Source organism: Mustela lutreola, chromosome 4 (genome assembly GCF_030435805.1).
Source record: "Mustela lutreola isolate mMusLut2 chromosome 4, mMusLut2.pri, whole genome shotgun sequence".
Taxonomy (NCBI): Eukaryota; Metazoa; Chordata; class Mammalia; order Carnivora; family Mustelidae; genus Mustela; species Mustela lutreola.
The window spans coordinates 148,671,246-148,692,709 of record NC_081293.1 but is presented as its reverse complement, the minus strand read 5'-3'; the positions used below and the strand labels follow the sequence as shown (position 1 = coordinate 148,692,709).

General features: G+C 38.0%; 1 protein-coding gene across 3 annotated transcripts in view; it reads right to left on the bottom strand.

Annotated features, from left to right (window-relative positions):
• The window catches only part of SP4 (Sp4 transcription factor), an 87,116-nt gene extending 66,080 nt beyond the window's left edge, over window positions 1-21,036 (bottom strand). The window contains exons 1-3 of one of the 3 annotated variants that reach the window (XM_059171327.1): window positions 20,840-21,036; window positions 20,297-20,424; window positions 18,240-19,794 (exon numbers count right to left, since the gene is read on the bottom strand). In XM_059171327.1, coding sequence (XP_059027310.1) covers window positions 18,240-19,794; window positions 20,297-20,424; window positions 20,840-20,846 — 1,690 coding nt within the window. In that variant the 5' untranslated portion in view covers window positions 20,847-21,036. The remainder of the gene's footprint in view (window positions 1-18,239; window positions 19,795-20,296; window positions 20,425-20,839) is intronic. The other 2 variants (XM_059171325.1, XM_059171326.1) reach the window with 2 other exon arrangements.
• Window positions 21,037-21,464: the final 428 nt, after the last annotated feature.

The window sequence follows — 21,464 nt, the reverse complement described above, 5'->3', positions numbered from 1 at the left end:
CAGGCAGAGAGAGAGAGAGGAGGAAGCAGGCTCCCCGCGGAGCAGAGAGCCCGATGTGGGACTCGATCCCGGGACCCTGAGATCATGACCGAGCCGAAGGCAGCGGCTTAACCCACTGAGCCACCCAGGCGCCCCGTGACCTGTGCTAAAGAGCCGGACGCTTAACCCACTGAGCCATCCAGGAACCCCAATACTATTTTTTTTTCTTTCTTTCTTTTTTAAATTTCTTTTCAGTGTAACAGTATTCATTGTTTTTGCACCACACCCAATGCTCCATGCAATCCGTGCCCTAATACCCACCACCTGGTTCCCCCAACCTCCCACCCCCCGCCCCTTCAAAACCCTCAGATTGTTTTTCAGAGTCCATAGTCTCTCATGGTTCACCTCCCCTTCCAATTCCCCCAATACTATTTTCTTAATAAGATTCTTTGCTATAAGCATTATAAAAGAAATCAGGAGCTCACTGTTTTAAAATATAACGTGTTAATAGAAAATGTGGGTATAGTAAGGCTGGTAGATGAGAAGAAGGCCTTGAAAAGTCAGTTGTTCAATTCCCAAGAGGAGGGGGCAAGCCATGCCACAGGGGGCCACATAGGGAAACACCAGAATTATTTACAAGACAGGGAGTGGGGGACCAGTGGACAAGAGCCTTAACTGTGATTCACAAAGGAAGGACAAGATAAGACAGGGGAAACCAGGTTTAGAATTGGCTAGTTTGAATAATTTCAGAGGGCCCTGGGGCACTGAGGCTGTCCTGGTGGTCTGGGCAGGTAGAGGGTAGCCTGAAATCTGAGATCCAAAAAAGGATAAATCGGGGATTGGTTGGTTGGTATTTGAAAAGCACATACAAGAGGTAGTTGTTTACTATCTCTATGAAATGATTAATCCTGGAAGGAGCAGTCCTTTCCAGAGGCAGCAAGGCCCCAGATGTCAAAACATGAGAATACAGAAAATAAAACCACAGTTAACATATCCAATTAAGCTGGGTAACAGAGAAGTCTCATTTCTTTTGGGTATTTATTGAACACTCATATATACTAGCACTGTACTATATGCTACAAATATAAAAATGACCTTGTAATAGAAAATGAGACCGCAAAATGCTGAATACACACACTATTAATTTAGAAGAAAAGAATAAGGGTAAATTTTTAATAATAATAATACTTTACATCTATTTCGTGCTTTGGTATTTATAAAAACATTTTCACATATTATTCCATTTAATCCTCAGAAAAACCCTGTGCAATAGGCACAGTCTTCATTTTACAGGTGCTTACTAATTGCTCAAGAGAGCTAAAGGACATCACCATCTCACAGACAGTAACTGGCAGACCAGGGGACCGGAGCCGGGTCTTGATTCTTATCCATTGCTATTTTCACCAGCACTCACAACATCTCCTTAATTTTAAGTGAAAGCTACTGTATTATCATGTAGAAAAAAATGCTAACCTAACCATTGAGAACTGACTGCTCGATGGCCTCTAATAACACAGAAAAGCATGCAGGATTCTTAATAACTAAAGAAAACATAAATAACTTACTGGGGTATTTTTAACAGTATTTGAGGGTACTGTGTGTGTGTGTGTGTGTGTGTGTGTTTTAAACTTCTGTACGATAGTAGAGTGCTCGACCCCACATAACCTAAGACATAATTTCCAAAGTACCTTTTATTTCTTAGTAATCAGGAGTAACTAAATACTTTTGAGTGTTTCCATAAAATTTAAATGAACTTACCAAATGAAAGCAAGCAAATATTATAAGTGCCTTTGAAACTAATTTTTAAGAAAAATCCATATTGTCACTATTTAATTAAAAAAAAAAGCACTGGGTAGCTCACTCAGTTAACTGTCCTACTCGTGATTTCAGCTCAGGTCATGGTCTCAGGGTCAAGAGATAGATCTAGCCCCACATCAGCCTCTGAGCTCAGCAGAGAGTCTGCTTGAGATTCTCTCTCCTTCTGCCTCTGCCCCTCCACCCTTAAAAAAAAAAAACCTCCACAGGAGACATCCTACAAATCCATTTTGACATTAGCATGATCCAGCATTTAAAGTACTTTCTTCACAAGGTAACAACTGGAATCTGTTATTAAAAGCCAATTGCGCTGAAAATGGGGCTGAGAATGGTGTTCTTCTTGCTCTAACACTTTTAAGCTTAAAATTTTAATGTTCCAGCAGATGAAGATACTTCTGCTCTTATGAGACAACTTTGGACTAGAAATCAGCTGTCATATCCTCCACCTTCCAGAACAGGCAGTAAAAAGTTTTCTCCTTTGAAACTAAGATATAAAGATCCACCTAACTATTCTACTTCTATATTTCTAGATTGGATTCTATTATCCCTGGGGCAGGCTGACTAAAAGTCTAAGTCATGAGGTAACAAGGACTGCAGTAAAATCATTGGTCTGAAGATAAGGATCTAGCTTTTAGAAAAGTTAGGAGGTAATACTGGGCAAGGGAGCTCTCTGTGAAGTTAACTGTGGCTACAACATTTATTCTCACAGGGCTATCTATTCTGCTTGTTGGCCAGAAGAGCGCAGTCCTAAGCAAGCATACTCCCTGGCTTAAAGGGCAGCTGGTCTCTGACCAGGCATCTTTAATGTCTATATCCACTGGCAAGGGCATTTTGAGGAGTCAGATGAGCTCCCAGATGGCAATCTGAATGCCCAAGGGTATAGAGCCCTGGCCCTCTTTTTTGCTGTTGCTGAAGGCTAGGCATGTGCTTAGTTTAAAAGGATGGTAGCTAAAATAAAGAAAAAAACAAAACAAAACAAAACAAAAAAAAAAAAAAAAAAAAAGGATGGTAGCTTACCATTTTCTAAATATTCTGCAAATCCTTAATAATGACTCAAACTTAAATGACTGACCTTTTTTTAAAGGACAACAACATTAGACTCAATATTACATTTGGCTTCAAAAATCTGCCACAACAAAAACAAAACCTTACATATTTAGAAATACAGACCTATCTCATTAACAGTTTTACTCCCAAAACTAATCACTTGACTTAAAAACTAGAAACACAGTAAAATGATATTTTTCCTCTTGGCTCACTGAAATAAAATAAAATCTAAGTTCAATTTGGTTTTCACATGCTTGTGCTTAAAATTTTTAAATTTTAACACTAAAAAATATCTCAAATATCTTATTTTACAAAATACATAGATAAACAAACATCTCATTGTAACAAAACAAACAAACAAAAAAACTAAGACCTCCATTCTCAAAGGAGACACAACTATTTAGTGGCAGAGTTAATCTGCTTCCCAGCAAGAGAACTCTTTTCTTAAATATATCATGGTTACCTCTGCTCATCAAACTGCTTGTGGAATGAAACACCTTTGTCTTCCAGTTTGAAAATTATACATAGTTATCACTACCTGTTCAGAGAACTACCAGAGAATCTTTTTAAAAGCACATGAAAGCTGTGAATAATTTGATCTCAACAATCAAGTTTTCTTTGTGATTTGGGGTAGGGGTGGGAGTGTGAGGAAGTACACATTAATTTTTTAGAACTACCCCAAAATGAGTTGGTATCTTTAATTAAAAGACAGTGTTGGGAGAACAAGGAAGGTGAAGAATAGGCCCACAAATATAGAATATAATCTCCTGAAGTTTTTACTAAATGTTTACGAGTGAATGTATATATGTAAATGTGTACACACACACAAACTTAGAGATAGGCAAAATGAACTCAATCATATCTTTTCAAAATCAAGAGACTAAACTAAATTTACTCCATTCTCATTGACTATAAGTTCACTCGAATCTATCCAGCTCTTGTAAAACGTAAACTGGTCTTTAATTTTCATTGCCAGTTACTTTTAGTTTAGTATTTTTTTTTTAAGACTTTATTTAAGAGCAACACAGTGAGAGAGGGAACACAAGCAGGGGGAGTAGGAGAGGGAGAAGCAGCCTTCCCGCCAAGCAGGGAGCCCGATGCGGGGCTCAATCCCAGGACCCTGGGATCATGACTTGAGCTGAAGGCAGACGCTTAACAACTGAGCCACCCAGGTGCACCTTCATTTTAGTTTTTAAACAAGATTTCGTTTATTTGCAAGAGAGACAGAGAGAGCAGCACGAGTGGGAGGTGGGGGGAGCAGATGGAAAGGGACAAGCAAGACTCCCCACTATGCAGGGGGCCCAGAGTGGGGGCTTGATCCCAGGACCATGGGATCATGACCTGAGCGGAAAGCAGAAGTGTAACCAACAAAGCCATCCAGGTGGTTACTTCAAAAAAGAGGAAAAAAATTTTTTTTAAACTTTTCCTAAAAACTAATTTTCCTAGCTGCAAAGATTTAGGATTAAACTGGAGTAAGAGTTTTGAAGCCAGATGGAATCTGGGTTCTTTCCCAATTATGCCCATGCACTAATTCTCCAACACTGGGTAAATCATTTAACCTTTCCGAGCTGTGATTTCCTCATCTATTAAAAAACAGCAATAATTTAACACTGAGATAAAACAAAATTCACCTAAAATAAAGAATAGAACCCATGATTACAGAACATGTCTGTTTTGCTTCCCCAGCACCTAGAACAATGTCTGGTATACAATAGCAGATATTCAACTATTTATTATTATTTATCCACTAGACAACAATAATAAAGTTAAAGCACCTGTCAATTGAACTAATGGTACACAAAAATGACAAAAGAATTATGTGAAGAACACAAATTCAACACATAAAATTTTTATTGTCTTTGGGTCTCCTAAAGTCATTTCTTAATATTACCTTCAGAAATTAAATTCCTATCTACTGACATGTCACATGCTGATCAGGAAGCAAGTCAGAAAATATAGGCCTCATAAAGCATACACTTTTTTATATAGCTGATAATTTTATCAAATTTTCTATCAGTAAAATAACATAAAATTAATATATATAATAATTACTCTATATTAATTGTATTTAGTAAGGCTTAATATAAATAGTGATGTTACATATTAAATATTGTTAATACATTGCAGTATTACTGTATCATAAGTATTAGTGAAAACGAAATATAAGACTCCTCTATAGGGGCGCCTGGGTGGCTCAGTGGATTGAGCCGCTGCCTTCGGCTCAGGTCATGATCTCAGGGTCCTGGGATCGAGTCCCGCATCGGGCTCTCTGCTCAGTGGGGAGCCTGCTTCCTCCTCTCTCTGTCTGCCTCTCTGCCTACTTGTGATCTCTCTCTGTCAAATAAATAAATAAAATCTTTAAAAAAAAAAAAAAAAAAAAAGACTCCTCTATAGTTTATATTCTTAGAATGTTTAAAAAAAAAAACTCATTCAAAATTGTTTATGGTACATATATAGTTAATAAAGGAAATGTTCTTGCTAACTTCAAATTCCCAATCAATATAGGACACACAAAGTAATAAAATCTTTTTTTCCCCCCCTAATCCCCTGTGTGGCATTTATGCCCTGTGCCCCTAAAGAGTAGAGTGCTCAGCTAAAGATACAGGAATCAATGCCTTACTGAATATACTACACGAATTACAGTAAATTACTTAAAACAGTATTGCTTCGCTGTAAAGGTAGGTGATGGTGCTGTTCACCCAGACCAGCCTTATCAAAAGTACTTTCACTTAGTAGCCATCTAACATATGGGGTGCATAACCTTGGCCAAGGTATTAACCTCTGATAGCCTTGGTTTCCTGTTATATAAACTAAAGTCACCATCATTACCTTCTTCATAGAATTGCAAAAATTAAACGGGTTAATATGCATAAAATGTTTAAGCACAGTGTTTGACATATAAGAAACAATGAATTAATTCCACAAATGATCACAGGAAACACACACTGTAGAACATGGGGAGTATATAGTGAGAGACAATTTAAGCGGTAATGGACAAAGTACACTGTGCATAAAGAGACAAAAAGAGTTTAGATTATGTGATCTAGTTATTTACCATTCTAGGCCTTAGTTTTTGGATATGACCACAATGCTTAACTATATACAGTGTTCTGAAGAGTAAATGGGTTAATAAATCAAGTGCTGCATACAGTATCTGGCACACTACAAATATGCAGTAAATATGAGCCAAATGTAAGAGTTAAAGAACCCTTTTACTTGTTTCATTCATAAAAGAAAAATGAACTAATTTCTTTCCCCATTAGAACATTATGGAAAAGGGAGTTCAGCCCCATGTTATTTGATCATATAAGGAACACATCAAGCCTCACGATACAGATGCTGAGTACCCAGTTACTAAATTTATGAATGTAGTCTCCTAGCTGAGAGTTCATGAAATGGATAAAAGTTTATCAAGATATTACAAAAACCATATATCTGCCCTACGATAAGAATCAATTTAGGTACTGATATCCTGCCAATGAGAACAAAGGACGAGAGAAATTCTAGAAATAAAAATATAATGTGTTTTAATTTTATAAAACTGTATTAATAAAATCACAACTGTGATAAAATTAAAATAATCAAATTACTGCTTCAACAAGCATATTATCATAATTTGTGGCACTTCTGAAAAATATCCGTCAAATGTTAACATCTCAAATAGGTTCACATGTAGATTTAAATGTATGGGAAACTGTATAGGACTTACAAACCACTTTAAGTATAATCATTTCTCCTATATAAATTCAGTTAGTACTTGTTACCATATGTACCTACTCTTCTTCCCTCTTCTTTCTCAGCTCCCTGGCCTAGGCACCCTCAACTACAAGCAAACAAGGATGTTCCAACCCCCTCTCCCACCCCCAAACCAGTGACAGGTACCCACTTACCACAGCACAGATCACTATCTGGTTCCTATACTTCTGTGCAAAAGCAGCTCCGCTTCTGTGAACAAAAAGCTATGGTGACTTGACTCATTATTTACAGAACTATTCTAAAACCTCTCTGGCTACATTTTGAGGCACCTACATAATAAATTCAGAGGGACAGAAACAACCTGTAAATTTTAAATACCTTTGGATTCTCCTTAAAACTCCCTTCACTGCTAAGATTCTTACCTGTAACTATCTACCACAACATATGAAACAGTCAGATATAAGTTCCTTCTATTTCATTTTACTAATCAATTTTCCTTTTACGAATATAAACCCTCTCATTCCTTTTTAAAGTATGTATCTTGAATCTATTTCAAGGACCTATTGATCTCATTCTCATAGGAAATCAAAGTTCTCTACCTGTGTCCTTTCCCCTAGTTCAATTATCAGGATTATAAGGTACCAAGCAATATTCATCAATGTGCAAGTTGAAAAATACTGTTAAAAGACACAGCCCCGGCCATCGGTTTACAATTGACCTTTAATGTGTGTTAATATTTCTTGATCCCAGTCTGAATTTTGTAACATTTGTAGAGAACTTCTTAAACAGACCTCCAAACTTCATGTAAAATCCAACATAACCATGTAAAACGGCCTTCTTCATCCTGACCTGGCAAAACTTCAATAACCCATTAAGGCCTTGCTCAGTTATAACCCTCTCCATGAAAACATTTCTGGAACTCTAGAAGCAGAACCATTTTTTTTCCCCTGTGGTCTTCTAGAACACCTCACTCATAGCCTTTATAAACCAAATGCTATGTTGTAATTAACTATATATTCATCACACCCCATTGAGTCCTAGATGCAAGTGACTGTAAGGACAAAAAAATTCTGCTAATAAAATTATGACATGTCTTTGACTATAAGATGCATTTCAATTTCAAAGATGTTAAAATGTTAAAAAAAAAAAAAGTACGTCTTAGAAGCAAAGAAATAAAATACAGTATGTCTCTGCAACAGATAATATATTCTGTGAGAGCAGCAAACATGTCTTACTTCATCTTCAATTCCTGAATGCCTGTTACTATACTTGGTATGGAGTAGAAAAAAAGAACCAGCAAACCTGATGTTTTTGCCTAATCCCTTACCACTTATTTCAGGTCAACATTCTCAGTACTAAAGGGAAGTTTGACAACCTGTTTTCTGTATTAAGCAAGTTCACTGCCAGTGTTTCTAAAGGCCACTGTGAATTCAACAACTAAATTACTCCAAAAATGTGTTTTTTTTTAACTGACCTCCTGATTTTAACTGTTCCACATTTTTATCTATAGAGGAACACTTTAATAGTATCATTTGCTTTGCCAATCTTTCCATTCAAAACCCTTCCATCCACTAGACTGTTTTTCAAACTTATTTTTATTTCTTCAAACAAAACGTTAGGAAGCAGTCCAATAAACACACAACTTCCCTGAAGCAGAGGTGGCAGGCTGCTCACTCGGGGTACTCTGAGCTACTCTCTGAGACCTACGCTAAGGAGCACAGATGAGAAAACGCCACTTGCTGGGTTAGTGCTTCCACCTGAGGACTTCATGCTTTTTATCTCAAGTTCAGGTGCTTAACTCAAGACATTCTCTCTTCACCTCTCAGTCGTCAGTCTCAAATGTCCACTTTCCACAACAATTTTCAAGGCATGTTTCAAGTCTTCACCACAGAAAACCTTCCTTGTTGACTCCAACCCACTGATCTCAGCTGTCTCCAAATTCTTGTAACTTGTTTTCCATATCTCAAAGCCCAGTATTTAAGTATAAACTTTCACATGCAATTGTAGCTGCTCTGTAATTGTTTCACACGTGTAAGCCTCACCTCCCCACATGAGCACCTTTTTAAGACAAGTGAGTACTTTCAGAGTCTAACACAGAGCATGCAGCAGACACTTAGCTCTTCTACAATGAATCACATTTTTTTTTACCTATAGATACACTTCTCTCCATCCTTAGCTGAACTTCAAAGGTTTCTGATAGTCCATTTATACAACCTTCTCTTTTGTATCTGATATTTAACTCAAGCTAATATCCACATCTAAAACTACTCATTCTCCCACTGTATTTTCTCTTCCTTATGATTTTTTCTTTTTTACTTTAAGAATTTTCTTTGTTTACTTTAAGAATATAGTATACATAATACATACGACATAAAAAACAGTGTTAAGTGACTCTATGTTATAGCTAAGGCTTCCAGGCAACAATAGGCTATTAGTAGTTAAGTTTGGGGGGAGTCAAAAGTTACATGCTAATTTTCAGCTATGTGATGGTCATCACCCTTAATCTCCACGCTGCTCAAGGGTCAACTGTACAATTTTCTTTAGAATATTCAAACCTTTTTTGTACATACTATGTCAAATGATCTTTGTAACTCTATGAGGTAAAAAGGGAATTAGTACCACTAACTTACAAATGAGAAAAGGACAAAACTCCAATTTTAACATGTTTGCCCAGGATGGATAAGCTTACGGGGAGCAGCACCTGAGCAAAAATTTAGGAGTTCTAAGTCCTAGTCCTGTTGTACTATAAATTTTAAAGTGTTTTACTGCAGCATTTACATCTTCTCAAGCAAGCTGTAAGCACCCAGCCCAGGCAATCACGTGCACCAGCATGGGAAGGGGGCCTCCTGCCACATGGTTTCCATTCTTACCTTCCCCTGACTGTGACCTAGTAACATTTAAATGAAATCCCTTCATGCCTTTTCTTGTGTACTCCATCCTGACCTCCCTCGGCCCAAAAAAGCATATGCCCATGGGTCCTCCCTCTCTGCTCCCCACCTGCTTAGCTGAGCCAGCTCCCTTGGCACTCCCTCTGATGCGATCCCCTCTCAGTGTACAGTGACAGTCTCTCTAGCATATGTGAGTATAATAAACTTTGTTTTTCCTCTGCCTCTCCTGTTTCCTCTTTCAGCCACACCTAACTATCACCTAGAACACAAAATACCTGTCTTCTAGGCAGCCTCTCAGTACAGATGCCTGCAGTAGGAATAAACCTACTACTTGAACCATACCTCTCCGATAAAACAGTCCCTACTCCTAACTTTATTACCATACCTAAGGAAAGGAGAACCTTCATACTCAGTTAATACGTTTTCTATTTAAACAGGTCTCAAGTCTCAAATGACTGTTTTTAAGCCTTTCTCCTTTTTATTTTAGCAATGGATTGTAGAATGCTGTGATTTTATTTTGATATGAAAATACTTCAACACACAGTGCCTAATGGGTTTAGTATTTTCTGCATAATTTTTTAAGAAACACCTACGTCCTGGATATTCTGAGCCAAAAAGTAAGAGATACTGGATCTGTTAACTTCATAGGGTAAATTAACAAATTCGAAGCTATGAGTGCTTCCAGAGTTTGAACACTGTTAAGGATCCTAGATTTTCCAAACTCTCTCCAATTTCACTAAAGAAAAAGTAATCACATCATTCATACTAAACTGACAGTATCAGAAACATAACATGGTTCAAGACCTACTGAGATAAAATATCTTAAATCAATGTTGGACAATGAAATGTATGTTTAAAAATACTAATACTCTGGCACGACCAAATGAAAGTGCAAAGTAACATAGAAAAATAGCATCTAAGAATGCAGTTAAGTCTAACAGTGAAGAACGGAAATCTACTCTTATGAATTAAATTATACTTATTATTTAATAGAATTCACCTTAAATATACTCCCTCTATAGGAAGAAAAATTGTAAATGTGCCCCTTAACACCATCCCCAATCCCTAAATATTTGGCCAGTCATGTAAGTTTAACTAAGACAGAGACCTCTCACCATATGCTGGATGGAAATACCCAGAATAGGACCATATAATCAAATATTCACGGAATCTTCAATTTTAGATTAGGAGACTTACAGTTTACCTAATCAAACTTTCTATACAAGAAATTCTTCTATATTCTGCAGTGTCTCTGATAGATGGACATCTAGCATCTAAAACAGGAAAAGCACTACTCTCTGAAACAAACCCTTTCATTATTTTCAGCACTAGTCCTTGTGTGTAATATACATATTCTATTGGTTTCCCAGGCCAAGCAAAACAGATTAAAAAAAAAAAAAAAAGGCAGACAGTGGTCACACTTTCTCTTGTTTTAACAATTAAACCCCTCACTCTTAAGTTATTGCTAATGAAATGTTTTCCACACTCTGCATTCCAGGAATCTCTCTTGATATGCTTGCCAGTTTGTCAGTGTCTCACTTAAAATGTGCCACACCTAGCAATGAACACAATATTGCAAAAATAGTCTCACAAACACAAAGTAAAGGAGGAGCTTTACTCTACTTAGTTCATATTAAGCCAATAAATCCTAAATCACCTTCACATGTCCTGCTGCCAACCTAGGTTTTTCATCTTGTGGGTATATGATTTTCCCTACCCCTTTAAACAGAGGATCTATTGTATTTATCTTGCTAATTCTGACCCAGCATTCCAAAGTATTAGAATCACTTCAAATCTCAAGTCTATCCCCATCATAATTATTAACAAAGTCTCCCAGCTTTGCCTCATCTTTAAATTCATTAAATAGGCCATTTTCACTATAGTATTTGTAAAAAATATTCAACAGGACTGTATCAATGATAGAACCTTATGTAACACCAATGACTTCTACTAAAGTAGACAGTCATTTTTCACATAACTGAGCAACCAGGTATGAATGAGCCTTTAAAGAAATCATGACTATCAACGCTGGAATCAAAATACACTGTGGTGCCATTATTTCTTTTCTATACACCTCTGGACACCCTAGAGGAAGAATATATAAACATACTTTCTTAGTGAACCCATAAGAGTTCCCAGTGATCCCTGAAATCTTTTTTAAATGCTCAGAAACCAACTGCTGGATAATCCACTCAGGGACTTTGTTAAAGACGTAATCAAATTCATCTGTCTGCAATAGAGATTGTTTTCAAAAAGTGAGGTATTTAATTCATGCTCATTTTTTCCATGTTGCATAGCTTTTAAGTTATGTATACCAGCTTGAAACTGAATTTGAAAGTTCCTTCTGACCCAACTAAATGTCCCTTATCTCCTTACTTACCTTGGGCAAATAATCTCAGTGAGTTACAAGTCTAGTCATTTCAGCTGGAAGTGCATTTTCCTTACTGGTTAACAGAAGGATAATGGAGCATCTCTGTCTTTTCTTCATATTGCACCATTTTGCTCAAGCAGTGTCTTTTGCTGTGATCTGAAACCTTACTTATTTTAAAAGCCTACTTTATTATAGTTTCTGCTTTCCTGACATTATTAATTTTTTTTTAGATTTTATTTATTTATTTGACAGAGATCACAAGTAGGCAGAGAGTCAGGCAGAGAGGAGAGAGAGAGAGAGGAGGAAGCAGGCCCCCTGCTGAGCAGGGAGCCCAATGTGGGGCTCGAACCCAGGACCCTGGGATCATGACCTGAGCTGAAGGCAGAGGCTTTAACCCACTGAGCCACCCAGGTGCCCCTTTCCTGACATTATTCTTAAAATGTCAAGCTGCTCTTTGTTTTCATTCTTAATCCTATGTCCTTCCTTCTACCTTCCACATATAGTATTTTAAAATGTGAGTTTAACACAGAGCTCTCCATGCAGCCACAACAGTTTCTATTCACCATTTAACTACTTTTAGTCATAATTGTCTGTCAGCGCCACAGAATGTTAGGACTAGAACAAACTTTAACTACATATAGTCAACATTTCTGTTTCTAACCTTTATGGGATATAAGGACATATCAGACACAAAAGGATAAAAAATAGCTTTTACCTGTGAACTCATCCTTCTACCTTATGTCTCCTGAACAAAAACCTCAGGATCACAGATGACTTTAAATCATGGTTCTACCACTTACTGGAGGGCAAATTTTCTCAAAGAAATTAAAGTTCATGAGGCTATCTGTAAAATAGGCACAGTAAGACCATCTTACAAAGATATTGTGGCTTTTAATGAGATAATATAAAATACCGATCTTAGCACCTAACACACTCTAAGGTAAATAATAAATGTTTGCTTTCTTCCTCCACGAGTCTCGTTTAAAAAAAAAAAAAAAAGCCATTTCCAAATATAGTTTGGGACAAGATTCAGTATCTGGAGAGCCTGAGGATGTGCTTACCTACATATAGAATTTACTAATCTCATTAGTTCTGAATTTGCTCTTTCAAGAAAGGACGAAATAATACCACTAAGACTCCACCATTAAGCTCAGTAACAAGGAGATCTAGGGAATTGTGCCTTTACCAACACTATATCCAAATTACTAAAGCTGAATATCCAGTGACAACAGACACAGTCCACCTGGAAAAGACAAAGTCAAGATACTCTCTGGTCCCTAAACTTCAACTACATTTACTTGTTTACTAGCAAAAGACTGGTTAACAAAGCCAGCAATATAGCAGAAAGACAACTGGAGTAGCAGTCAAGATTCTAGTCACTCTGCCAAAAAGTACAAGAAATTGAACTTTTCTGGGCTTCAGTTTCTTCATTTCTAAAATACCATTAAGGAATGAGGGAGGGGAAGAGACACTCAATTACCATTAAATTATATTAGTTAACTACAATTTCATTAAGTTCTTATCTCACCACATACATACATAAGCAATCTGTGGTTCAACAGGCTTCCCTTTGCCACATCTGCTCATTCATTAGGTAGCAAACTGACAGGCTTTATGAACAGCCAATCTTAAAACTAAGAGTATAGAAGAGCCCATCCATACCCCCTCAATTATGACTATGTCATCCCCAAGTACTTCATGTAGTGCTGTAGAACCTCTGATCCGTATTTCTGCTCTTACTTAATAAGAGAAAAATAAAATACAAAATTCCTTTATAAAGAGACTTTAGCAGCGATACCAAAAGGCTACAACTTATGAGCAGTAAACTCAACGATACTTTCAAACTAAAATTCTGTCATCCTGTAAATCTATGTTATTTAAGAATGCACATAAGAATGTACAGCACTTTCCCCCATCTTCCTTCTTTTTTTTTCCCCATCGTCCTTCTTAATCAAGCTTCCTTCTTTTTCCTCTTCAACTTGCTTTTATGTGCGTTCCAATATCCTTAAGTATTACTTATTATATTGTTCCCTGATTCAGATTCAAAAAACATAATTAAAACTCTTATTTTCCTCTGCACCTCTCTCTATCCTGAAATCCTTCTCAAAGGTGCCATTCTAAAAATTAATGTAGCTTTACAATGGATATGTTTTCATCTTCTGTGAAAAATTTAAAAATTGGTAATGATATTGTTACATCATCAACAAATGTTACATGCCCTACATCATCTAATGGGTAAAAACCAACTTGTTAATTCAGAATCTAAATTACTTAGGGTACAAGATACAAGTTCTCCATAACAAATTCCATATGTAACAAACAGTGCTATAAGATTTTAAAGAAATAAAATTTAAGAGCACACCTGACTTTTTTTAAAAACAGAAGTAACAACCAAACAAAGGAGGTATTTGTATTGTTACAAACACAAACACACATATATGTTTATGTACCTGTATATATGTACAACACGTGTACATTATTTTAAGATGCCTACTAAGAAAACCCAAATTAACATATATAGCTAAGAAAAATCATATTAGTACTAAAATTCTAGCCAATTTCTACTTTTAGTAGCTCTGTAAAAGTCTGGTGTAAGAAGCTGATTCTACTAAAGTGTTAGGTTTCTAAATTAAATACAAATGTCAATTATTTTCTTTGGCCCCCATTTTCTTTTGTTTGGCCCCCATTTTCCCTAATTATGAAGAATTGGCTTTCCTTTCCTGATTGTGCTACATCCCCAGGTTTCATACTTTAAATCCCCCCAAAATGAAGGTTAGATAGTCAAGTTTGTGAAGGGCCAGCAACATATTTGAGTTTGAACTTCCTCTGCATAGGAATTAGCCTAAAAATGTGAACTGCCACTGAAATGGGAAAAAAAAAAAAAAGAAAGAAAAGAAAGAAATATCCATCCATCAACCAAAAGCATGATCTGTCACGACAGATGACAATTAAAGCCAAAACCAAATCAAATCCTCAGTCAGTGCAAGTTAATTACAGATTTAGGTATCAATGGTCCCTCCATGTTCTAATTCTTTAACTAAGGAGATATAACTCCTTAAGTTCGTTTTATTTAGGGCTCGTTAGCTACCCGAGTACACTGTGCAAACAGGTAGTTCTTTTAGAGCAAAAATCTTTCATCAATTAAAACAAAGGATGTTCTTAAACCAGCAGTACGATGTTACCTTTGTTCTTTAAAAGGGAATTCTGCTTTTCCTTCAGTCACAGTCAAACTCATAATCGCAGTAAAGAATAAACCCTAAGTATGTAGGGGGAGCATGTACTTAGTTCCTACTACAATTCCAACTAATTAAATGCTAGATACTCAGCCTGGAAGTCAGAATTCTGAGAGGAGACCAAATCACAAAAACACATTATGTGGAATTCATTATCAAGGAAAGAGACTCCCCCTAGGTTGTCACTAACATTTTCTCATTTCATAAAATCAAGTATGAAGCTCCTTAGCTTCAAGAACTGGTTTCATTTGATTACCATATAAAATTGTTTTTCCTGTCCATATCATCCAGACCCTTTCCATATCTCTTGAAGAGTGACATGAGGATGCATGATAACTTACAGCCCACTGTTATTGAGCTAGTCATTACATTCTCTCAAAGTCAGCTATTAATAATTTTTTTTCAAGTCTGGTTAATGGTTGTCATAACTATTTAAAGCAAAAATCTTCCATTAAACAAAATTAAATAATATCATTTGGGGGAAGGAATAGACACATAAAATAATCAAAAAGTACCAAAAGGTGGGGACATAAAGTAAAAGCTCAGAACTTCCAGGGCTCATTTATAAAAGAGATATATGGACATTTATTGCTCATTCTCCCTCTTCTAGAGAGAGTAAAGTACCTGGTATCCCACTCTTAATGTCTGAAAAACTCAAAGCCAAAAGAAATTAATGAAAATAGAGCCATTTAATCAGCTTCATTAAAACCACTCCAAGGGCACTGCTCCCAATTCCAAACTGCTATCTTCTCCATCACCTTCTACACCTTATTCAGCAAACAAATATTTGTCAAACACCTACTATACTAAACAGTAAGGTAAAAATCTATGAGCAACTAGGACCAGATTAATTGCACTGACTTGTAGAAGTTAGTACAATTCTGGTCTTTATAACATGGCTATCTTCTTAAAATGACTGAGCATACCTATTAGAACATAAACTCTTTAACATCAACAAAATTTAAAATCTTTGGTTTCAGGAGAAAAAAAAAATCAACTAGGTAAAGTTTAAATCTCCTAAAATACTCAGTAACATCCAAATAATTTAAACTTCTTAAATAAAAAAATAAAAAAATATTAGCTCTGAAAATGAAGACTAAACATACCTATTGGGAGTGCGCAGCATGTGGCTAGTCAATATATGCTTGTGAAATAATAACTCTTAAGTTCTCTTTGCCATCAAAAATCCATTCTATGAGGCACACATGAACTAGCTCCAACACCCATCTGCTGCCATATTTTGCTTTAGAGTTCACTACTGATGTCCAGATCCTTGGTTCTCAAATTTCAGTGAGATTTAGAATGACCTGGAAAGTTTGTATGAAAAGCAAATTCCTTGACCACACCCCCAAAAGTTACAAGGTCCAGAAAGTGGATCCTGCCTTCCTAACAATGCATCATTCAAGTAAATCTGAGTTAGGTAGTCAGAAAACCACATTCCTATCAATGACTTACCCTCACAATGGTTAAGGGGGGAAACTCTGGGTTGTAACTGATACCAATTACAGTACAGAAAAATTAACTATTCCTAACCTAAATTACAAATTATTCAATTCTCTTAATCATAATTCACAAATGCGTAAAGGGCAAATCAAAAATATAAGTGAAATAACTTTTGGTAATGCAAACTGTCATCCAACCAAACAAAAACAGACATTTTTCATTAATACTTAATATACTGTCAATTTTTAGGAAAAGAGAATGAACAAAGCAAGCTATGGATTGTAATCCAGAGAAATACTTCTAAAATTGTGCTGCAATAGCTTTAGGGGGAAAAGTACCACACACAAAATACTTTGATTAGGTTACTGTTTTAGCAATACAGAAGCCACTAATCACATGCGGCTATTTAAATTAAAATTAAATAAATTTAAAAGTCAGTTCCTCAGTTTCAGGAGCCACATTTTAAATGCTCAGTAGCTGCACGTGGCTAGTGGCTAACACACTGGATAAGATATACAACACTTCAACATCACAGAAAAGTCTACTGGATAGAACTAGTTTAGAGGCAATGGGCATCTAAATAAAACACATAATCTCTGTTCTTCATTATCAGAGAACTCTATCTGGCAACATCCAATTATAAATATATACATCTACTCTAGGTATTAACTACAAAACAAAAGCCCTTGCATAATTCTTCTGAAACTTGTTTCAAGAAAGGTCATTAAAAGTGATGTGTTTATTCATTTCAGATTATCAAAATAAAAATATTTGATTAAACATATCTGACAGTATCAAAGGCGCTAAAACCACAACTAAGTTTTCACCGAACCAAAATCAGTAAAAAATGTTTAATTACTGAAAACAAAAGGTATTATTAGGTAAAATAAGACAAATCAAGAAAATTTAAAATACTTAGTAAGACTAATTTTCCAAATACTTCAGAAATGACTTCATATGCATAACAAATAACTCCTTTATAATTGGTTTTAAAATGACCTTACTACAATTAATTCGAATTAGCCACATTCTACTATTTTCATTTTTAATTGCTTTTCAACAGCTTCACACTAAAAATACCGATAAATAATATAACCACCATAAGATTTAAGTATAATTTTATATGTGAATAATTATTCAAAAATCCTGAGAAAATCCTGGTTTTAGCAGAAAAGCAGACATAAAAATTAATCAATTTGTAACTTAACAATTGCATCTCAAAACTGCATCAACATCTACTTTTAAAGAACACTGTATAATAAAACCCAAAAGCACGAACAACAAGACACTGAAGCAGAACTTCCAATTTAAGAAAAAGTTAGCCTTTTTACCAAGTAGAATTAAAACTTCAACAGATTTACAACTGTATACTAATTCAGCTTTAAACCTACTTTCCTTTAAAGAAGATGTAAACGTCATTTTTATTAGAGTTCTTTCTGAAGAGTTCAAGTGTATTCAAATATAATCTCTAAATTACACAAGATAATTATAACTCTAATTAGGAAGTTTTGCTCCATGGAAGAATAAATTTATAAAAAAGTGTCTAGCAAATTTCACACGTAAAACCTCGTATTAAAACGTACAGATGTGAATGGGTCACACTGATGGCAAAAGTTACGGCAATTAATATTCCAGTGATTTTAGATTTCTTACGATGTTTACTTCAGAGGTCTATATCAAACCTAAGAGTTAGCAAAGAAAAAGTTTAACTAATTGTTATTAAAAACTGCATGAAAGAATGTTATAGATAAAAGAGCAGTAGCTTACCTGCAACACTAGTGATTGTAACTGGAACTCCTTGCACTTGAACACCTGCAGCACCCAGGTTGGCAACACTCACTGTCTGAAGGTTAGGCACTGATGCAAGCTGGGCAGTATTCAAAGTTATTGGGGCACCAGCAACAGCCACAGGAGCAATCTGAGCAAGAGTTGTGCCACCACTTGAAGACACTGGGGTGATGGTTAATTGTTGGGATAACCCAGCATTCTGAACTTGCAAATTTGAAAGACTCTGAATATTCTGAACCTGTACAGTTTGCCAACTGATTTGCCCTGAAGGTGTTAAAGTTGGAGCCCTGATAAGCACCTGAGTCGGATTTACTGCTTGAAGTTGAACATTCTGCAAAGGCTGCTGCTGGATGGTCTGAATTGTCTGCCCTGACTGAAGTTGAAATGACTGCGGTGGAATAGCCTGAATGATCTGCTGCTGAGGCTGTTGGATCTGGATCTGCTGTAAGATAGGCTGGCCTACAATTTGCACCTGCTGAAGAGAATTTGATTGATCCTGTGTATTCTGTATTCCATTAGACTGAAGCTGACTGGAGCTCTGCGCTTCAGACTCAGTAGCAGCAGGTGTTTGAGATTCTTCAATAGTGCGTTCAGAACTACTGGCTGATGTGCTTGCATACTGGCCCGTGTCTGCTGAGCTCACTAACGTGTCACTGCTCGTCAGAGATGTTGAAGCAGTGGTTGTGCAGGTAGTGGAGGAGGAGGGAGATTCCGGCATAGTACTGGCAGAAGCAGTGGTGGTGGTGGGTGTGGAAACTAACTGACTCCCATTGGAAGTCCCACTATCAGTAGTAGTAGCAGGCTGGCCAACCTGTCCAGTCCCTCCTCCGGCAGTCACGTTGTTTATCACTGGCAACGCCAACGTCACGCCTCCAATGTTAATTGGTAGGGTTGTTACAACTTGAGCCTGAGTACCAGGAAGGGTCTGTAATTGCAGTGGTATTGAAACACCAGGTCTAATTTGGACTGGAACGGTCTGATTTGCCAAGTTTTGAGCAAGAATATTCCCAGAAGCTGTCCTGTTAGCAGCTGTGAGTATAGCTTGATTATTACCTGCAGAAATGAGCTGAATTTGACCCTGCAAATCCTGTAGAGATGAACTACTAGTTGGATTGATTTGAATTTGCTGGCCTTCCACAGTCTGAAGTTGTGGAATCACTTGGTACTGCACACTACCGCTTGGATTTTGTACTTGTATGACTTGAAATTGACCAGGGGTGGAAGAATTACCTGATTTAGTTTTTGTAGGAGATGCACTCCCGTTATTACTGCTGGAAGAACTAGATGAACTAGAAGCTGGTTGAGAAACGTTATTTTCTTTTGAAGCAGGAGGAGTGGAGGCAACAAGTTGCCAAGTGTTTCCAGCAAGTTGTGTTGTTACCAGTTCTAGCTGTTGTGGTTGATTTTGAAGTTGCACCAATCCTTGGCTTGGATCTATAATTATTTGTTGTTGTCCAGTTGCTTGATTTTCACCAGGAGTCCCTATTTTGCTGCAAGTAGCTGCCAGTAAAGCCAGAGGAGAGGGCTGAGAGTCCTACCCAAAAATGAGATGGTAAAGGAGAGGGGGGAAAAAAAAGTGGGCGGATTTAGTGGAGCTAGTAGTTGGAAGGGGGTTTATTTATTTATTTATTTTGACAGCTCTATGTTTTAGAACTTAGGAAGTGACAGAAATCAAAAAGAAATAGTAACAAAAGCAGTAAGACAAGAATAAGGACGCAGATACTGTAATATAAAGTTCAAATAAAAGGAAATTTCTAACAAACTTTCTTCAAGTATATTCTCATAAATTCAAAATGCCCTTGGGAAAATACACACCCTTTTCTACTAGTCTGAGTTCCTGGTGTAATTTTAATCAACGTTATCCCTCAAACGTGTGAAATCTTATGAATTTACAATTTAACTTCCTCACTCTCAGAAAGATGCTTTGAGTGGATGAACATTTGTATTCTGTTCTTCAGTTTTGGGCAATTAAAGGACATAACTCCCTCTCTCCCCTAACGTTTCGTGATGAATTTTTTTTATATGTTTGCTTTTACCTGAGAGCCTGAGGTTTTGGGTTTTTTATTGTTATTCTCTGGCTCAGAGGTTTTCCCTCCTTCTGTAGCCATCGCCGCTGCTGCTGCCGCTGCCGCCGCCGCCTCCTCCTCCTCCTCCTTCTTCTGATCTGCAACAAACCCCCCCCCCGCGGCCAACGACAACAGGTTATTAGGATTATTATTATTCGTCTTCCCCCCCCACCCCTCTCCCCCTCCCCCTGAACATTAATCTCCATAAACCCGCGATCCACGCACACCGGCAGGGGGTGGGGGAGAAGGAGGGAAGGGAGGAGGGGGATATCACAAAACGTGGTTTGAAACCCGACCCATCCGCTCCAGAGCAACACCCAGAAGGTTGTTCTCTCTCAGACATTAAGACAAAACACAACCCTCCTTCCCACCCCCTGATACCCTCCCTTCCTCTCCTCCTCCCCTTAAAGCATCTCAGCGGCCCCGGGGGAGGGGGGAGAACCGAGCAGGGTCTGGGGAAGGAGGGAGGGAGGGAGGCGGTGAAGGAGACCGAGGGGGGTGGAGAATACGTACCGCTCATCCCGCATTAACAGGACAAACCCTCAGACGGAGACACAGGGATAGAGGTGGGTGGGGGTGGGGGCGAGGCGGGAGGAGAGGCCGGTCCCGCCCGCCCGCGGTGGCTCGGAGGAGGCTGTAGCTGGCACAGGCTCTGCCTCTTTTTCCGCGAATGGCCGCCGCTGGGCTGTGGCGTAGCAGCTCCTCTCTCCGCCCGAGCCCGGCTGACTCGCCCTTGATTGACAGCGGCGGCGCGCGGCGCGGGCGGCGGCGCGGGCCGGGGGCGGGGCCAGGGCGGTGCGAGCCCGGCCGACTCCCCACCCCCCTCGGCCTCTCTCCGCCGGAGCCGCCGACTCTCCACCCCTTCCCCCAGCGGATTGGCCGCCGACCTGCCGGGGGCCGGGGCGCTGGGGCCGCCTCCTCTCCACCCCCTTTCTCGGGGTTATCCTTTCAGCCGCTTTTCTTTTCCTCCCTTGGATTCTCCGGTGCTCCTTCTCTCGGCGTTCTAGCTCCGGCTCGCTGCCGGTAGGCCTTCCATACAGCCAAACTTGTTGTCTCAGGATATCCCGCCCCCTACTCATTTCCCAGCGCCCTCCCCTCAAAAACCGGCTCCAACATCCCTCGGAATTGCCACTAAAGA